The sequence below is a fragment of the Eutrema salsugineum genome, unplaced genomic scaffold (genome assembly GCF_000478725.1).
Source record: "Eutrema salsugineum unplaced genomic scaffold, Eutsalg1_0 scaffold_1, whole genome shotgun sequence".
NCBI lineage: Eukaryota > Viridiplantae > Streptophyta > Magnoliopsida > Brassicales > Brassicaceae > Eutrema > Eutrema salsugineum.
The window spans coordinates 7,165,193-7,181,833 of NW_006256909.1; the positions used below are offsets into that span (position 1 = coordinate 7,165,193).

At 36.2% G+C, this 16,641-nt stretch overlaps 6 protein-coding genes and 1 non-coding gene across 10 annotated transcripts; 4 read left to right on the plus strand and 3 right to left on the minus strand.

The window, feature by feature from the left end:
* Positions 1-55: 55 nt before the first annotated feature.
* LOC112082620 lies at positions 56-219 on the minus strand. The gene has a single exon (XR_002897286.1). It is a non-coding gene; the product is annotated as a U1 spliceosomal RNA (small nuclear RNA).
* Positions 220-532: 313 nt separating this feature from the next.
* On the minus strand, positions 533-2,031 carry LOC18030929 (tetraspanin-5). The gene is made up of 3 exons (XM_006413495.2): positions 1,500-2,031; positions 835-1,154; positions 533-673 (listed from the first exon to the last, which is right to left on the minus strand). Exons 1-3 carry the CDS (start codon positions 1,989-1,991, stop codon positions 637-639), a joined length of 849 nt encoding a protein of 282 aa, XP_006413558.1. The 5' UTR covers positions 1,992-2,031; the 3' UTR covers positions 533-636.
* Positions 2,032-3,684: 1,653 nt separating this feature from the next.
* LOC18030930 (probable aquaporin PIP1-5) lies at positions 3,685-5,228 on the minus strand. Its single transcript, XM_006413496.2, has 4 exons — positions 4,855-5,228; positions 4,434-4,729; positions 4,172-4,312; positions 3,685-4,016 (listed from the first exon to the last, which is right to left on the minus strand). Exons 1-4 carry the CDS (start codon positions 5,183-5,185, stop codon positions 3,921-3,923), a joined length of 864 nt encoding a protein of 287 aa, XP_006413559.1. The 5' UTR covers positions 5,186-5,228; the 3' UTR covers positions 3,685-3,920.
* Positions 5,229-6,269: 1,041 nt separating this feature from the next.
* LOC18030931 lies at positions 6,270-8,498 on the plus strand. 2 transcript variants are annotated; one of them, XM_024148863.1, is made up of 7 exons: positions 6,270-6,410; positions 6,904-6,990; positions 7,091-7,303; positions 7,399-7,554; positions 7,641-7,691; positions 7,790-7,936; positions 8,118-8,498. In XM_024148863.1, the coding sequence occupies exons 1-7, from the start codon at positions 6,270-6,272 to the stop codon at positions 8,496-8,498; spliced, it is 1,176 nt and encodes a 391-aa protein (XP_024004631.1). The 2 variants fall into 2 exon arrangements, with proteins under 2 accessions (XP_024004631.1, XP_024004632.1); XM_024148864.1 differs by lacking the exon at positions 7,641-7,691.
* Positions 8,499-9,179: 681 nt separating this feature from the next.
* Positions 9,180-11,447, plus strand: LOC112081907. Of its 3 annotated transcripts, XM_024148861.1 has the most exons (8): positions 9,180-9,379; positions 9,550-9,656; positions 9,767-9,853; positions 9,984-10,211; positions 10,301-10,459; positions 10,567-10,617; positions 10,715-10,861; positions 10,941-11,447. In XM_024148861.1, exons 1-8 carry the CDS (start codon positions 9,355-9,357, stop codon positions 11,331-11,333), a joined length of 1,197 nt encoding a protein of 398 aa, XP_024004629.1. In that variant the 5' UTR covers positions 9,180-9,354; the 3' UTR covers positions 11,334-11,447. The 3 variants fall into 3 exon arrangements, with proteins under 3 accessions (XP_024004629.1, XP_024004627.1, XP_024004628.1); XM_024148859.1 differs by having other exon boundaries at positions 9,180-9,656; XM_024148860.1 differs by having other exon boundaries at positions 9,180-9,656; positions 9,776-9,853.
* Positions 11,448-12,630: 1,183 nt separating this feature from the next.
* On the plus strand, positions 12,631-14,688 carry LOC18030932. The gene is made up of 7 exons (XM_024148862.1): positions 12,631-12,842; positions 12,962-13,048; positions 13,129-13,356; positions 13,472-13,627; positions 13,747-13,797; positions 13,883-14,029; positions 14,192-14,688. The coding sequence occupies exons 1-7, from the start codon at positions 12,687-12,689 to the stop codon at positions 14,555-14,557; spliced, it is 1,191 nt and encodes a 396-aa protein (XP_024004630.1). The 5' UTR covers positions 12,631-12,686; the 3' UTR covers positions 14,558-14,688.
* A 543-nt stretch (positions 14,689-15,231) lies between these two features.
* Positions 15,232-16,584, plus strand: LOC18030933 (gibberellin 20-oxidase-like protein). The gene is made up of 2 exons (XM_006413499.2): positions 15,232-15,609; positions 15,687-16,584. The coding sequence occupies exons 1-2, from the start codon at positions 15,263-15,265 to the stop codon at positions 16,312-16,314; spliced, it is 975 nt and encodes a 324-aa protein (XP_006413562.1). The 5' UTR covers positions 15,232-15,262; the 3' UTR covers positions 16,315-16,584.
* The last annotated feature ends 57 nt before the right edge of the window (positions 16,585-16,641 follow it).

The window sequence follows — 16,641 nt, forward strand, 5'->3', positions numbered from 1 at the left end:
GGGGTAACCACAGAGAGACAGCCATTACTTAGACGAAGATTGAACTGAGAAATTGGGAGGGGCCGCGCGAACGCAGGCCCCCACTGCCACAAATAATGACGCAGGCTCTTCCACTTGGGAAGACCTTAAGCTAAGCACCCTTCCTGTATGTGCAATGGAAGTCACTAGCCTAGACCACTCGTCTTCTTGATCACGAGTTGACCCCGTCCAGGTAAGTAATTTTCACAGTTCGACCTTTGTCTTCTTTTATACCACGCTACAGACGAGTGTCTTATAGCAAACCTTCCGATGTGGGAGAAACAATATTATCTACTGTGTATTAGAGTTTAGACAGGCTTTGGTTGTTTGATTAATCATGTTTTAGACATTGATCGGCCCTCACTCTGGCCCAAGAGAACCCATTTGAGATTTGAGTGATGGAAAAGTTTTAACAGCGAAAATAGGGTAGAAAATGCTAAATTAGGGCCATCTACTCTTAATGATCTAGCCAAAATGCTAAATTAACTAATGGAACATTTGTAACAGCAAAATAGGGTAGAACTTTCATTAACAAAAATTTAGGCTCTATACAAAATATTTCCAAATTAGAGGCCAAGAAGCTTAACCGTGAAATTCGAAACATTACATTAGTATTCTTCAGTAATACCGATCTCTCCCATGCCACCACCTCGACCTACATTCCACACACACACACAAAAAGAATTTGGTTGCATAAGAAAAGAGAACCATCAATCTATAAACGTACATTTAATGAAAATAAGATGAAGATGATTACATTTTTTTTTTGTAATTATTGAACTCTAGAGAGTTAATAATAAACAAATTAAATCTCACCAGGATTGTTCCCATCCAGGCCGAGACTTGGACATGCCGTAACGTCCGTAAGGGAAACCGTAATTCTGAGGGCGTTTGGCGTTTTTAAACGCGCAACAACCAACGCAGTAAACGGCGATGAGGAAGAGAACAATGACGACGTTAACTATAGAGAGTTTATGCCAATCGCGACGCACAGTCTCTAAAACGCCAGCTCTACACGAGTCGCAGTCGTAACAGAGCACCGTCGCGGCATTGTTCCACCGGTAACAATCGGAGTCTTGCTGTACCGGCGTCTCCGTGTTGTAAACGCACGACGTCGGTGGTTTGCAACATCCAGACTGTTTCACAAAATCGAATATTTTTTATATCTTGAATTAACATGAGCACAATTATATTTTAAACAATAGCCGATTAACTATGTTGATTATGACAAAATTGTAGTGGTTTATTCATTAGTTTACTATTGGCGAAATGATCCATTTTAAAAACTATAGATTAACTATGGTTTTTGTGTTTGTACTAAATTTTCAAGTATTAACATAATGAGATCATATACCCAACGGATTAACCAGCTGCGTAACTGATTAGTTGATTAATTGTACTGACTATGAAAAAATTGGAATTTATAATTGTTAGATAATCATCCATCAATTATCAAAACATATATAGATTAGAATGAGTACCTGAAGAGGAGTCAAGTCCTTTTGGAGATAATCAAGAGGAGTCCAAAGAGAGAGCTTGGAACAAGTGAGTGAGCCCAAGAGACAAGTCTTTATAGTCAACCAATAATTAGCATCCATAACTCTTGTCTTAAGCCAAGGATGATATCCTTCAAGCTTAAACTCTTTATAAACCCTACCAGTCACACCCACACCACCACCATGGCTAGTCACTATGAACCCAAAAAGGGTCAAACCCATGAGCGCAACTATGATGAAGACCATGAAGAAGAGGTACACCCATAAGACCCAAGCCACTTCACAACACGCACCGATCAGGCCGGCTAGTGACAAGACCAGGATCGCTAGGCCTAAGATCAGAAGTGGCTTCTGAAGGAAATGCTCGCATGTTGTCTTGCTCTTACCCATCCATAGAGCTGATCCTATTAGAACTATGGAGGAGATTAGTGTTAGGATGTTCAAGAACCCTATCACTGTATTGCTCATTCTGTTCATTTTCACCCTCTCTCTCTTTTTCTTATTCAAATTTTGGAATGATTCTGAATCTTTTTGTGTGTGAGTGTGTTTGTACTATATAATGTTTTTTTCTAGCTGGCTTGTATCTTAATCACATATGCTTCAGGTACTTTTTACTTGAGAACTTTTTTTATATAGTAAGATATGAAAACAATGTTGTTGGTATATTACACATCCACACGTATATATGATTGAATTTCAAATAAATAAATTTAGAGAAAAAACAAAGGAAAAAAGGTGATGAAATTATTCTCTTATCTTTTTATCTAATTTCTTGGTGTTTGCTACTTTTTATGTAACATTGTATGTGTCTTCACTTGCTTTAGTTTCGCCGCTTTTAAAATATTGATGAGTGGCTTTACCTTTTTCTCAGTTGATTTATCGTAGATGTGGATCTTTATATCATATCAATTCAAAATGTTGGTTGAAGAGTCTTTTTCTTAAATATAAGTTTTCTGTTCTTTTTTGTTGGAACTTGGCGATTAAGAAACCTCTATGAGTTCGACTATCGATAAAAAAGAGTCCATACTTGACTCAGTGGGATCATAAGCCAAAACTTCTTAACCATTAAGTAACTTTTCCCGCCCAACCTTTATATCATTTTTGCTCATGTATTAATCTAAAGTTGAATATACGTGGCCAAAATGATTTAAACTGTGAACATTTAAGATAAAACTTTCAACATTATCAACTCAATTACATCATCATCGTTAACTTCCAACATTATCAACTCAACTCAATGCTAATCAACTTCTTTTTTTTTCTTGTCACAATCAACCTTTTTTCTTTTCTTGATCCACTGGATCACCATTGTTAATTTTCACTGGGCACAGGGATTAGCTAGAAAGTTTAAGGTGTTCCAAAAAAAGAAGTAATAAACAAGTCTGATCATTATCTGTTAGATAAATATAAATGAATAATTCGAGTAATAATATATGAACAAACGCATTCTCTTACGGTCAGAGCTGAACACTCACACTTTGATGGCCCATCACTGTCTTTACTCATCAGACTTCAGCACAGTTTTGCCTACCACGATACCAGTGGCTGCATCAAACATGTGAAAGATATTACTAGATCTGGTTCTTTGATTCTCTTACCGGAACTCTACCATGTGGATTAGAACCAAGCATTTCAACATTGAGAGCTTAAGTCCAAAGAACTAGAACCTGAGTGGCTTCTATCGATGCTCCCTAGTATTTACCTGGCCTTCTAAAAAAAAAGGAAGGAAAGATTCAGCAAATTTTTCTTTCTTACAAACAAGCCTGACTTAAGACCGATAGGAAAATCCTATTTCATGAGTTTCATCCATATTAAATCAGTTCTAACACAGAACCAAAATACTTTGAACTTAATTTCACTTAAAAAAAGAACCTAGAACTGAAACTGTGATAAACTAATAAGATAATGAAAATCAAACAAAGAATAAGACTCTGAAAGAAGAAGAGGAAGAATACCTGCGATGATGACGGTAGCATTAGTTCAGTTCGGTCTAGAACTTTGAATCAAAGTTTATCAGATGTTCTGTTAATTAATTTCTACAAAGTATTTAAGAACACATGCACACAATTTTACATTTTATTAACTTATGTTTAATTTCTACAGTGTTAGCATACCTGTCCAGTTCCATATCGTCTCAGTGATATACAAACAGGATTCTGAGCATAAACCATGTAAGAAAATGTAGTGTAACAAGATACAATTCCATTGACATAATTACTTGCACATATACAATACAAACGTAACAAGATACAATTCCATTGGTACATAATAAATTATACATACAACTTTACAAGACCTAACTCCAGTGGTAGAATAAGAAATAAAAGGAATGCACATAGAATTAAAAGATTGATACACTTTAAGCTTGGTGATGATTCGAGTCGATCATAGAATACGTCCGGAGATTTATCTCTTAGACTTAAAAGGAATGGCTCTAATGACTATCTGATGGTACAGAGCAGCAAGAGCAGCACCAATGAATGGACCGACCCAGAAGATCCACTGCAGACACAGAAAACAGAAGAAACCAACAGATCAAACAGAGGAGCTTCAGATTCAAATCTAAAATAGCAACTCAGGTATCACACTTAGCACAACCGTTGATGTGATTAAATAGGAACTTTTTTTTTTTGGTTAAAGATTAAATAGGAACTTACATGGTCGTCCCAAGCATGATCCTTGTTGTAGATGATGGCAGCTCCAAGACTCCTTGCCGGGTTAATGCCGGTTCCAGTGATTGGAATAGTGGCCAAGTGAACCAAGAAAACAGCAAACCCAATTGGAAGCGGAGCCAAGATCTGCGGGAATGTTCAGTGACCACAAACACACATCATTAACGTTCATTTTCTCGGACTTTTTGCCTATGTGAGCGAAAAGCTAACTATCTCAACAAGCAGAGTAAAGAAATTAGCAACATACAGGGACATGGGAGTCTCTGGCACTTCTCTTGGCATCAGTAGCAGAGAAAACAGTGTAGACAAGAACAAAAGTGCCAACAATCTCTGCACCGAGACCTGAACCCTTTGTGTAGCCATGAGCCACCACGTTAGCTCCACCGCCATTTGCCTGGTACGGTCCTGATTGAAAACCCTTGACCACACCAGCACCACAGATAGCTCCAAGGCACTGCATTACTATGTAGAAGACAGCTCTGGTTAAAGACAGCTTCCTCGCCAAGAACAAACCAAATGTCACTGCCGGGTTAATGTGTCCTCCTGTTTTTTTTTTTTATTACAAAACACAATTCCCCAAAAAAGTCAGAATCAAATGCTTTATCCCTCAAAAAAATTCCAGATGTCGGAGAATTAACCAAAATTGGGGACCCAATTAAAACCCTAACCTGAGATTCCGGCAGTACAGTAGACAAGAGCGAAGATCATGCCGCCAAAAGCCCAAGCGATGCCTTGGATTCCGACGGAGGCGCACATGTTGGGAGCTCTTTTGACGCCCATGACTGTCAAAACGGTGATGTAGAGGAAGAGGAAAGTGGCGATGAACTCTGCAATGCCGGCTCTGTAGAAAGACCAAGATTTGAGCTCGCCGGGCTCGAAAAGCGGCGCCGGAGGTGGTTCTTGATAGTCCTTGCTCTCCGTTTGCGCCGCCGTTCCGATCGGCTGCCTCTCCGGGAACTTGTTGGCTCCCACATTCACGTCCTCTTCTTTGCCCTCCATTGTTTCTCTTTCTCTCACTCTAATGGATATGAGAGGAAAGTGAAACGATGAGGCTCTGTTTTTATAGTTGGGTCCATTTACGCCAAAATTAAATTAAATAATTATATAGATTTGAACAGTTTTCATTTGCAAGCTAATCATTGGCTAATTTCCAAATCTTCTTTGTTCCTTTAAATTTTTTTTTTTTTATATCTTTTTTGGTTATTCATCATACGAACTTGTCTTCTGAATAATTTCAGTATGATAAACCATGTTGATTGCAATGGTTTAATAAGAGACTCGCACACAAGTCTGTTTTGATGTCTTGGGCATAGTTAAGGTTAAAATGATTTTTACAATAAAATTTTGGGTAGGTAGGTGAAATGGACTGGACAACAGCGAAAACATATATATGGACCAATCCAACGTAATGAAGTGGACATAAAATTAAGCAACTGCTCTATAATTTGCTAAAACAAAATATATTACAACTCAAATGATGTGGACATATCCAACATTATGTCTCTTCTATCAATTATATAAAGGATATATAAATATAATTATACACCTCACATCGATTGTCCATATATACTGCCCTACGATCAGTGTAGTCATCGAAAATATTGATGATGCCCTTATCTACCACTGCTTCATCACTATCACCTCAAATTGTTGTATGTGTCATAATAGAAACTAAAACTCCTACAACATTTCACATTAAAAAAAAACTCCCCCCAGTATTTAAAGTATTTTACACTCACCTTTTGTCTTTCTAACTTTATTGATTAGTGTTTATTTAATCCTTTCTTTGAGATACTTTAATCAACACAAGAATACAACGAATAGTGTCTTAATTACAGTTTGTCAATAACTTGCACTTACCATCCACATAAAGGCAAGAGACAGCCACTTGTCAGTCAAAGTTTAAAGGTTCCTTGTTGGTTTTAATGGTTTCAGATTTTTTTTTTTTAATTAATGTTTTCATATTAATGTGATACCATAAACATAGTTTTTCTTTGTTTTGGTTAAAAAACCTTACACTATATACAGTTGATATGCCTCATCCATATTTTTAAAATATATATTTTCAGATCCTTGATTTTCCATGAGCTCCTCCAAAAAGCTTATCCTGCTAATGTTGTCAACTATAACCCTCATTTTAATTACAGAGAGTCAAAGAACAATACTATCGGAAGAGGAGAAACTACTCAACCATATTAACAAACCTGCAATAAAAAGTTTCCAAGTAAACTTAACTTTTCTTCTCTTAAATTTCCATTATTTCCATAAAAATTGTTAAAGAATTGTTGAGCGATGAAGTATCAAGTAGCAACGGGGAATGAATTTATATGTCGTAAGAGATTGTTTGACTAGCTTATATGACTTTGTAGGAGCGATGAAGTACCAAATTTTAAACAATACAATTTGCTTTTTTTTTTCTTCTCAGAACATATTTGATTTTGTATAGCTATATAATAAAAGCTACATGTTCTATATTTGATTTAATAAAACTACATCTTCTATATTTGATTTCGTAAATGTTAGAATTTTTTTAATAATTTTGGGCCTAAATTACACCAAATTTTTGTTGGGGTTTATCAAGAGTCTTGGACAATGCATTGTGGAAAGAAAAAGCTGAATGGCCACAACTTTTAACTTCATTGTGGGACCCTGTTATTTTATCAAAATCACATATTTTCCTTCACATCAAAATTTTGTTTTGCCTTATATTTCGACAGACCGAACATGGTTTTATATTCGACTGCATCGACATTCAAAAGCAGCGAGCCTTTGATCATCCTTTGCTCAAGAACCATTCTATTCAGGTTTTATTCTACAAGACACAAGTAAAAGCAACTAAAGATCTTTTTTTTTTGTTTTTTTTGTTTTCCTTTCTAAATGGTTTGAAATATCATACACATGCAGTTGAAGCCTACAACTATACCTAAATGGACCAGAGATAACACCACCTCTAAAAGATCTAGCTCTTTGCCATTTCCACAAGATGGCATAACTTGTCCTGTTGGGACAGTGATTGTTAAAAGAACTACACTTGAAGAGCTTAAACAAACTCAACGTTTGAAATCAGTAGGATTCTACCGTCCAACTTCAAAGTACAAGAATGAAATAACTCATCGTGTAAGAATCACTTCTTGTTCACATAGTTGAGACCCTAACACTCTAACTAATTGTGCTTATAATATTTTACTCTCTTTCTCTTTTGATATTCTTAGTATGCCTTTGGTGATTACCAATATAAAAATTACGGAGCAAAAGGAAACATTAATGTATGGGATCCGCCAGTCTTACATGGTCAATTCAGCCTTGCAAGTATCTCTGTTGCGCGCGGCTCTTGGGAAAAATTACAAAGCATCTCAGCTGGATGGATAGTAAGTCAATCCAATATTTACTTAACAATTTAAAATTCCCTATAAAATTGCAATTTGAAAAAAAAAGAATGTATATATCCCCCCAGGTGTACCCATTCCTGAACCAGAGTCATAGTGTTTTGTTCACTTACTGGACTGTAAGTTTTTTAAAAATAACAAAAATTAGGTATTCATAATATGGTCTAGCTTCAACGGTTAAATCAAATTTTTTTTTTTAATTTTAAATTGGAAACAGGCCGATGGGTTTGACAAGACAGGTTGCTACAATACAAATTGTCCTGGGTTTGTACAAGTGAGCAAAAAGTTCGCTCTTGGAGGTCTTGTCAAACCACTTTCCACTTATGATGGTCAACAGTACCATATAGAAGTCAGCTTGTCTCAGGTATATAGCACCAAGTTTTTCAAATTCTCTCACATTCAAAAGTTGAAGTTATGTAATAGTTAAGAGCTACAAAATTTTTTATTTGATTTTGACCTCTATAAAACTTAAAAAAAAAAAACAGAAGCAAAATATAATTTGAATCGCCACTTATCGTAAGAGGTACTGCTTTTGGTTTAAGCAGGATCCTATTACTGGAGACTGGTGGTATTTGCTAAGGGACGAGCCAATTGGGTACTGGCCTAGATCATTGTTCAATGTTGAAGGTTTATCTAATGGAGCAGGTGTAGCGTTTTGGGGAGGAGAAGTTTTCAGTCCAGCTAAAGAGAAGAGCCCAAGCATGGGAAGTGGATATTACCCACACGAGGGTTACAAGAAAGCTGCTTATGTGAATGGTTTTAAAGTGATCGATCATTTTACAGGAAAAGTTAAAATTCCAAAAGCTTCAACTATAGATGTATTCGCAGACTCCCCAAACTGTTATGACGTTAAAAAGAATATAGGTAAAGGTTATTGGTCTAGAGCTATCTTCTTTGGAGGACCTGGAGGATGCACATATAGTTGAACATGTCTTTTAAATTATTTATGCATTTAAGTCTATATATCCTCTGTTTTTTTTTGTGTTTTAGTTTAAAAATAAAACGAATATTTGATAAGATACATATGTTGATATGATAACAAAAGAATGATATTCGTGGTCCATTCGAAGGTGATACTGCTCTATCGGAACATGATAAAACATCGGCGTCACAAATAAGACTCAAATTGTGACCCCAAAACTCTCCTTTGGGTTCTTGCTTTTTCTTTTTCTTTTTTTTTCTTTTTTCGACAACCTGGAATTGAAAAAAAGATTTAGATGGTGATGATCTAAGCCCATCAACTGTAGCCGAGGAGGACACAAGCAGTACTATACAAAATTTGGCTTTAAAATAATTAGGACTTCGGATTTTTAAAGTCATAAATAATTGGCCTTATTTAGAAAAAAAATTACAAGAAGAAGAAGAAGAAAATGGTCTTGAAAGCATTACATGAACAAGAAGAAGAAATTTTATATGATTGGAAAAATATGATTTTGAAACTTAAAAGAGAAAAAGTAAAACCCCTATTATTTTTAAAAGTGTATCATCCAATCACCTTCTTGTCTTTCTGACTTTATTGATTCTTTAGTCTATATAAGAAGTCCCTACTTCAAGTCGCTAGTGGAAGTTCCTAAATTATGTGTTCTAATTGACGTTATTATGCGAGCTTGCTTTTCTGTTTGCTTTAGCGAAGGGAGACACGTTCACCTCTCACAGTTTTAATATGCAAGAGTTAAATCTCAGATCTTTTCCTTTTTACTTCTATGTAACCGTTAATTACGTACTTAAGCCCAAGATAGCAATTAATTTCATTTATGCACTCGCTCGTATTAATTTGATTCCATGAAAAGTTATAAGCCACTTGCATGTAAGTTCCATTTTGATTGTAAGTTTTTCATTATCAAACTGATTCGTTTGATTCATTGCTCATTTACAAAAGAAAGATAAGAGCCTCAACTTTTGGAGTATCATTGTTTACAATGGCTTCTTTCAACAACTTTGTGTTACTGATTCTGTTAACAATCACTCTTATTTTAGTCGCTGAATCAGCTCAGGAACGACGAGAAATACCACCCGAAGAAGAGAAGAAAGAGCTGGAGAGGAAACTCAAAGCTATCAACAAACCTGCAATCAAGAGTTTCAAGGTTGGCCTAATAACCTGCCTTGTTGAAGAAGCATGACATGAATTTATAACTTTATGAGTACTTTAACTTCAAGACACCTTTTATTTCTTCCAATTTTTAATTTTGATTAGAATGAAAAGGGGGAAATATTCGATTGTATCGACATTCACAAGCAACTAGCCTTTGATCATCATCTGCTCAAAAACCACTCTGTTCAGGTTTATGCTTTCTACAGAGTTCTCTCTTCCTTTTCCGGTCTCTTGTATTGACGATGAAGTCTTTATACATAGAGTAAATCTCTTTAAGGAATGACTGACTTTTATGAACACATTGACTAATTCTATGCAGGTGAAGCCAACAACTGTACCTGAATGGATCATAGGAAGCAACATTTCAGAGAAAATTGGTCCCTTGCAGCTTTTGCAAAAGGGGATAAGTTGTCCACACGGAACAGTAATTGTTAAAAGGACCACAATGCAAGATCTTTTACACGCGCAGCGTTTGAAATCCATTGGACTCAATATACCAAGGCATGTTCATACAGAGAGAAATAACATTGATTTAACTGGACATCATGTAAGAAACTCTTACTTTACAAAGTATAATACACCGTTTCTCTGCTTCCGTTTTCTTAATTTCTTGGTTATATATAATATGGATACTAGTTTGCGACGGCCGACTATGGATATAGCACCGTTTATGGAGTAAAAGGAAATCTTAACCTGTGGGATCTACAAGTGTCACAAGATCAAGTTAGTCTTGCAAGCATGGCTATTGCCGGAGGTCCTATAGAACAACTCGCCAGCATTTCAGTTGGGTGGATGGTAAGTCAAGTTTCTTGCTCTTCTTCTACTATTTTTTTTTTTCATTTTTAAAGGTCACCTGAATGTTAAGTTGAGAAAAAATGTTTGAGAAAATATATGTACTACAGGTGAATCCATTGCTATATCAAGATCACATTCACTTATATACCTACTGGACTGTAAGTTTTTGTTGAGTAACTCTTAAAGTTTACGCTAATATTTCTTTTTTAACTTCTTGGGTCTTATTGCTATGCATATGGTGATTGGTTCAAACAGGTAGATGGATATAACACGACCGGCTGCTATGACATAAGATGTCCTGGTTTTGTGCAAGTCAGCAAGAGGATACCACTTGGTGTCCTTCTTCAACCAGTTTCAATTTACGATGATACACAATATGAAATGGACTTGAGCTTGCATCAGGTAAAAAAAAACTCCCTATTCTCTAGCGATCTCATCCCATAAGTAATTTGTATATTCATCTTCTTTAAACCGGGAACAGGATCGTGCCACAGGAGATTGGTGGTTTATTTTTGGGGGTGAGAACGTTGGGTATTGGCCAAAATCATTGTTCATAGCTTCAGGCTTAGCCAAAGGAACACATCTTGCATCTTGGGGAGGTCAAGTGTACAGTCCATTGACAAAGAAGAGTCCATTTATGGGCAGTGGGCATTTCCCAAATGAAGGTTTCAGAAAAGCAGCCTTTATAAACGGTATTCAAATCATCGATGGTTCAGGAAAAGCTTTGATTCCACAAATCTACACTATAAAAACCCATGAGAGCAGTCCAAATTGTTATAAGGCTAAGTATATTCATGATGATGTTAATCCTTGGATAAGAGCTATATTTTATGGCGGTCCTGGAAATTGCACAGGGCAGATATCTATGATCTGATCAAGATTTTCAAGATCTATAAGAACTTAAGACAGGGTATATAGGAGAAGTTCTAGAAGTATGAAATATATTCAATCATTCATTTATGCTTTTATGAATAACCAGGAATCCGAATTTCAAGACTTTGAGCACAAAACTTGGATGTTTCAATGAATATAGATAAAGTTAATACTTACCTAAAAGTACAGAGAAAAACTCAAAAACATATGTTTCTTGGCTGAAAAGTCATGTAACTAGCCACATTGTAGATGTGAAAATCAAAATCATCATAAAATTACCTGATACTGCTTTCCTCGAGAGTTTATATATATTTAGCCAGTAATATGATGAAGAAACTTCTATACAACTATTAGGACATGATATATAGTTGTTAGTTATTAGAAGTTCTAGGCAAATCGATAAATTTCCTGCTAGCTGTTTGATTTGTTTCCGTCTAACTGTTCGATTTTCAACATTTTTCATATAAAAAGACGCATATAAGGTTCGTTAAAAGCCCGACCCATCAAAAGGCTTGCGCTTTCTAGGGTTTATGGTTTGCTCAATCTCCTCTACCACTATATATACACACTGATTGCAGTTAGTTCGATGTCCATAGTTCCATCGCTCGGTTTCCATCACGTCGATTGGTGTCAGAGCCACGCTAATTCTAGCTTTTGCGCGGCTCTGATACCAATTGATGCAACGGAAACATCGATTTTGCTAGATTCCGTGTTTTATTAGTTTTTTGATATCGTTTCTATGTTTCAAGTGTCTTCTGTCTAAAGAAGACAATGTTTAGAAGCTCTAATTATAGTTTATAAACTCGGTTTCTTCTTTTCATGGTAGCAATTTTCTTTTAAAGTTAGGGAAGTGTATTCAGGATTGTCAATGAGATGCGATGCTCAAAGGCTAGACTTAATTTCAACAGGTTCGTTTCATATATCTTGGACTTAGGCTATATTTTTCTTTTTCTTTTCCCACAAAATGACACATTTGTGTCTTGCATAGAGAAAGGTAAATGAAGAGTTTAATTCTTGGAGATTTACGATGGTTTTTTTTTGTCCATCTTTCGTCTAATCTTTTCAAATCTTTTCTAATCTTTTCTTTTCGTTAGCACAAGAATACAAGAAGGTAAAAAGTGTCTTAAAGTTTTGCTCATTAATGACTCTCTATTAGAAACCCACATAAGGTTAATAGAAAGATAGCCACTTGTCAGTCACTTTTTGTAGGTTATTTGTTGGTATTAATGGTTCTCAGAGTAATGTGAAACCATATATATATATATATATATATATAGCTGCTCTGCTTCATTACCCTATTGGGTAAAATATATAGTTAAGAGTCTTGGTTCCTTGGACTTCTAAAATAGTTGCCATGAGTTCCTTGGTGAAGCTTCGTTTGCTTATTTTTTTAGCAGTAGCTCTCATTGTAGTTGCCGAGAGTCGCAGAACAATACCAATGAAAGAGGAGGAAATGGAGCCGGTGAGATTACTCAACTATATCAATAAACCTGCAATCAAGAGCTTCCAGGTAAAAGTTAGCCTTTCTACAAATATGATATCATGTTCATAAGTTTTGGTTATATATGCGACCAGACTAGGCTTTCTTTTTCAGACCAGTTCAAGTTTATTGCTTTTGCATTTTGACAGACTGAACATGGTGACATATTGGATTGCATCGACATTAATAAGCAGCTAGCCTTTGATCATCCTCTGCTCAAGAGCCATTCTATTCAGGTTTTAGTCTTTATAAAAATTCAAGTAGAATTTCCTAAAGATCTAATTTTGTAAATGGAATGACATATGATGTTGTGCAGTTGAGGCCTACAACCATACCTAAATGGACCATAAATAACAACATCTCTCAAAAATCTGATTTTCTGCCGTTTGGACAAGATGGGATAAGTTGTCCACTTGGGACAGTGGTTGTTAAGAGGACCACAATGGAAGATCTTACACAAGCTCAGCGTTTGAAATCCACCGGATTCAAGCATTCAAGATATGTTTCTTCGAAGGGCAAGAACATTGATTTAACTGGTTTTCATGTATTAACCTTGCTAATACATTCTCTTCTTCTTCTTCTTCTTTTCACTATATATATAGAGCAATTTCTCACATACAGTGAGCATTAATCACTTATTTATTCTCTTTATATTCTAGTTTGCCGTGGGTGAGTACAGATATTACCATTATGGAACAAAGGCAAACCTTAACATCTGGGAGCCACAAGTTTCACCCACTCAATTCAGTCTTGCAAGTATTGTTGTCGCCAGAGGCTATAAAGAACAGTTTCAAGGCATTAGAGCTGGATGGATAGTAAGTCAAGATTTGTTACATTTCCCTTTAATATCTCTGTACTGCATTTAACAAATTATAATAATTGTGAAAGTAGAATTTTTCAAGATTTTGAACCCACAATTCAATATATCCCACAGGTATACGAATGGCTGAACCGGAATCACAGTCGCTTATACACCTACTGGACTGTATGTTCTCGAAACCTATTAGAGCTTTATGAAGAACATCTTGAGTTTTTCTTCCATTCTCATGCTGTGTCTTGTAACAAAACAGGCAGATGGATTTACCAAGACAGGTTGCTACAATATACTATGTCCCGGTTTTGTACAACTGAGTCCCAAAATCCCACTCGGCTTCCTTCTTCAACCAGTTTCTGAATACCGTGGCCAACAATATGAACTAGGGATCACCATCTATCAGGTAGCACCGGCTTCCTCTAATGAAAGTTGAAGTCTCATGAAATGAGCAAAATCTATCAAAACATGAGGCACTATGTTGATTATTTTTCTCTAGTCTATTTGAATGAATATATAAGGTCAAAGTTAGCAGCTACATATCTAAAAGTATTGCCCGTTTAAGCAGGATGGTATGACAGGAAATTGGTGGTTGTTGGTTTTCGATGAAATTGTTGGATACTGGCCAAAATCATTGTTCACAAAAGCAGGCTTAGGCGATGGAGCAAGTTTGGCATCGTATGGAGGAGAAGTATACAGTCCAGTGAATGAGAAGAGCCCAAGCATGGGAAGTGGGCATTTCCCAAGTGAAGGTCACTCGAAGGCAGCCTATGTGAATGGTATTCGAGTGGTCGATGATATTGGAGGCAAAGCTTCGTGGCCATCACTATTTTCTATAAAGACGTTCTCAAGCACCCCAAAATGGTACAAAGCAAAAAAGTATGAGAACGACGCTATCTTTTATGGAGGACCAGGAGGTTGCACATGTGGTTAACATCTCTTCTTATTAAGTTTCCTCTGTTTTTTCAGTTCAAGTTAAAAAAAAATAAATAAAACGGATGTCTGCTTTTGAAGCTTCTATCGTGAGATTTAACATATATACAAATATCACAATCATTGACTATGTGAACAACATCGCAATCATTGATGGTATGGGAAATTTTCTGTATCCAACACTCGACAGTCTGAAGGAACACGAGTCCAGTTCAAAGTGTTATAGAGCCCTGTATGTTCATGAGGATAAAGAACCTTAGGTAAGAGCTATTTACTATGGAGGTCCTGCAGGATGCATAGGGGAATGATGTATGATCTGAAAAGTTACAAGATAACTCTTATATATATGCCATTATGAATAATATAGTTTCATGAATCTTTTCCCGTTTTACATACACTAAGAACATAGATATGATCTTCACAACTTTCAGCAATAAGTCAATGTTTTTGACTTATGAGGCTACAAACAATGAAACTATAGCCAAAGTGTAAAATGTCATAGTCAAATTGTTATAAACTATAGCCAAAAGAATTAGGTAACCAGAAATGTGGATTCTACTGTTAAAGCTTTGTTCTGACAGATTATTTATATCTGAAAAGCTTCTTTTTTTATTATGTCTTTCTTTTTATATATACCCCTATGCATAGCATAGCTACCCCTACTCTTTGCCCCTAAGCTCTTAAGACAAGTAATTATATAATATTTATGTCTGAACTTCAAAGCTCTCTGCAGCTTCCTGTGTTAGACTTAACACAACCATTTCAGTCCTCTGTTCTGTCTTCTCTCTCTCAGGCTTGTAAAGAGTGGGGATTTTTCTATGTCACCAATCATGGAATCTCTAAAGAGATGTACAGTAGAATCTATTCATTGTCCAGAGATGTTTTCAATGTTCCTCTTGAATCAAAGCTCAAGCTTAGCCCCTTTTCATATACTCCTCGGTACATTGCCTCTCCATATTTCGAAAGCCTCGTTGTCTCTGGACCCGATTTCTCTGGTTCTGCAAAAGCTTCTGCAGATGTTTTGTTCCAAGATCATAGTGAACCAGCGCTAAGGTTGTCAGTGACACTAATCAATTTCTTCTTCTTTCTTTACTTATTAACCCTCTTACTTCTTCTCTGTTTTTCTTCAGAGAAACACTGCAAGAGTATGGCACTAAAATGGCAGAATTATCCAAAAGACTCGTGAAGATTCTCTTGATGATGACCTTAGGAGATGAAACCGGGAAGAAATTCTATCAAAATGAGTTTAGCAATTGCCATGGATACTTAAGACTGGTAAACTACACGCCCCCACACGATGTAGAAAAGCAAGAAGAGCTCGTTGAAGGTCTTGGGATGCACACAGATATGAGCTGCATAACAATAGTCTATCAAGATTCAGTGGGTGGACTTCAGATGAGGTCTAAGGAAGAGAAATGGATTGATATAAATCCATGCGAGGATCTGCTTGTTGTTAACATTGGAGATCTTATGCAGGCGTGGAGCAACGGACGGCTGAGATCGTCTGAACATCGAGTTGTATTGAGAAAGCTGGTGAACAGAGTCTCCCTGGCGTTTTTTCTCTGTTTCGAGGATGAGAAAGTGATACTTGCGCCACAAGAATTGGTAGGGGAGGGAAATTGCAGGAGCTACAAGTCGTTTAAGTGTTCGGAGTATCTGAAATTCAGACAGAGTCATGAAGTAGGGAAGTTTGAGAGAATTGGTTACACTGTCAAAGACTTTGCTGGACTCAAGCTGCCTCAACCAGATGATCCTTGAGAGAAAAAACCGGTATTTCGGTTTAGCGATCACTAAACCGATTCCTGGTTAAGAAAGGGGAAAAAGGTTCCGATTGATGTGACTTTGTGAGTGTCATGCTAATATCAAATATTAGCTAGTGGAATCCAAAGCTACTTTTAGATTTTATTTTTTATTTTAAAAAACATGTTTATTCATAGTGGGAGTAATAGTCAAGCTAGACTCAGTATAAATGGTGAACAAAGAAGCATGAGTCTGACTCACAAATGATTGTGTCCTGAAAAGGACTTGAGCAACACTAAACACAACTTTCTTTTTTTATATTTTATTGTTTGTCTAATCAATTTT

Coding starts and splice junctions, on each gene's coding strand:
- LOC18030929 (XM_006413495.2), bottom strand. CDS start 1,991: ATGAACAGAATGAGCAATACAGTGATAGGGTTCTTGAACATCCTAACA. Junction 1,155..1,499: donor AGGACTTGACTCCTCTTCAG/GTACTCATTCTA, acceptor TTTGTGAAACAG/TCTGGATGTTGCAAACCACC. Junction 674..834: donor CCTGGATGGGAACAATCCTG/GTGAGATTTAAT, acceptor TGTGGAATGTAG/GTCGAGGTGGTGGCATGGGA.
- LOC18030930 (XM_006413496.2), bottom strand. CDS start 5,185: ATGGAGGGCAAAGAAGAGGACGTGAATGTGGGAGCCAACAAGTTCCCG. Junction 4,730..4,854: donor CTGTACTGCCGGAATCTCAG/GTTAGGGTTTTA, acceptor AAAAAAAAACAG/GAGGACACATTAACCCGGCA. Junction 4,017..4,171: donor ATCATGCTTGGGACGACCAT/GTAAGTTCCTAT, acceptor CTGTGTCTGCAG/TGGATCTTCTGGGTCGGTCC.
- LOC18030931 (XM_024148863.1), top strand. CDS start 6,270: ATGAGCTCCTCCAAAAAGCTTATCCTGCTAATGTTGTCAACTATAACC. Junction 7,304..7,398: donor AGAATGAAATAACTCATCGT/GTAAGAATCACT, acceptor TGATATTCTTAG/TATGCCTTTGGTGATTACCA. Junction 7,692..7,789: donor TTTTGTTCACTTACTGGACT/GTAAGTTTTTTA, acceptor AATTGGAAACAG/GCCGATGGGTTTGACAAGAC.
- LOC112081907 (XM_024148859.1), top strand. CDS start 9,492: ATGGCTTCTTTCAACAACTTTGTGTTACTGATTCTGTTAACAATCACT. Junction 10,460..10,566: donor GCATTTCAGTTGGGTGGATG/GTAAGTCAAGTT, acceptor TATGTACTACAG/GTGAATCCATTGCTATATCA. Junction 10,618..10,714: donor ACTTATATACCTACTGGACT/GTAAGTTTTTGT, acceptor TGGTTCAAACAG/GTAGATGGATATAACACGAC.
- LOC18030932 (XM_024148862.1), top strand. CDS start 12,687: ATGAGTTCCTTGGTGAAGCTTCGTTTGCTTATTTTTTTAGCAGTAGCT. Junction 12,843..12,961: donor CTGCAATCAAGAGCTTCCAG/GTAAAAGTTAGC, acceptor GCATTTTGACAG/ACTGAACATGGTGACATATT. Junction 14,030..14,191: donor TAGGGATCACCATCTATCAG/GTAGCACCGGCT, acceptor CCGTTTAAGCAG/GATGGTATGACAGGAAATTG.
- LOC18030933 (XM_006413499.2), top strand. CDS start 15,263: ATGTCTGAACTTCAAAGCTCTCTGCAGCTTCCTGTGTTAGACTTAACA. Junction 15,610..15,686: donor CATAGTGAACCAGCGCTAAG/GTTGTCAGTGAC, acceptor GTTTTTCTTCAG/AGAAACACTGCAAGAGTATG.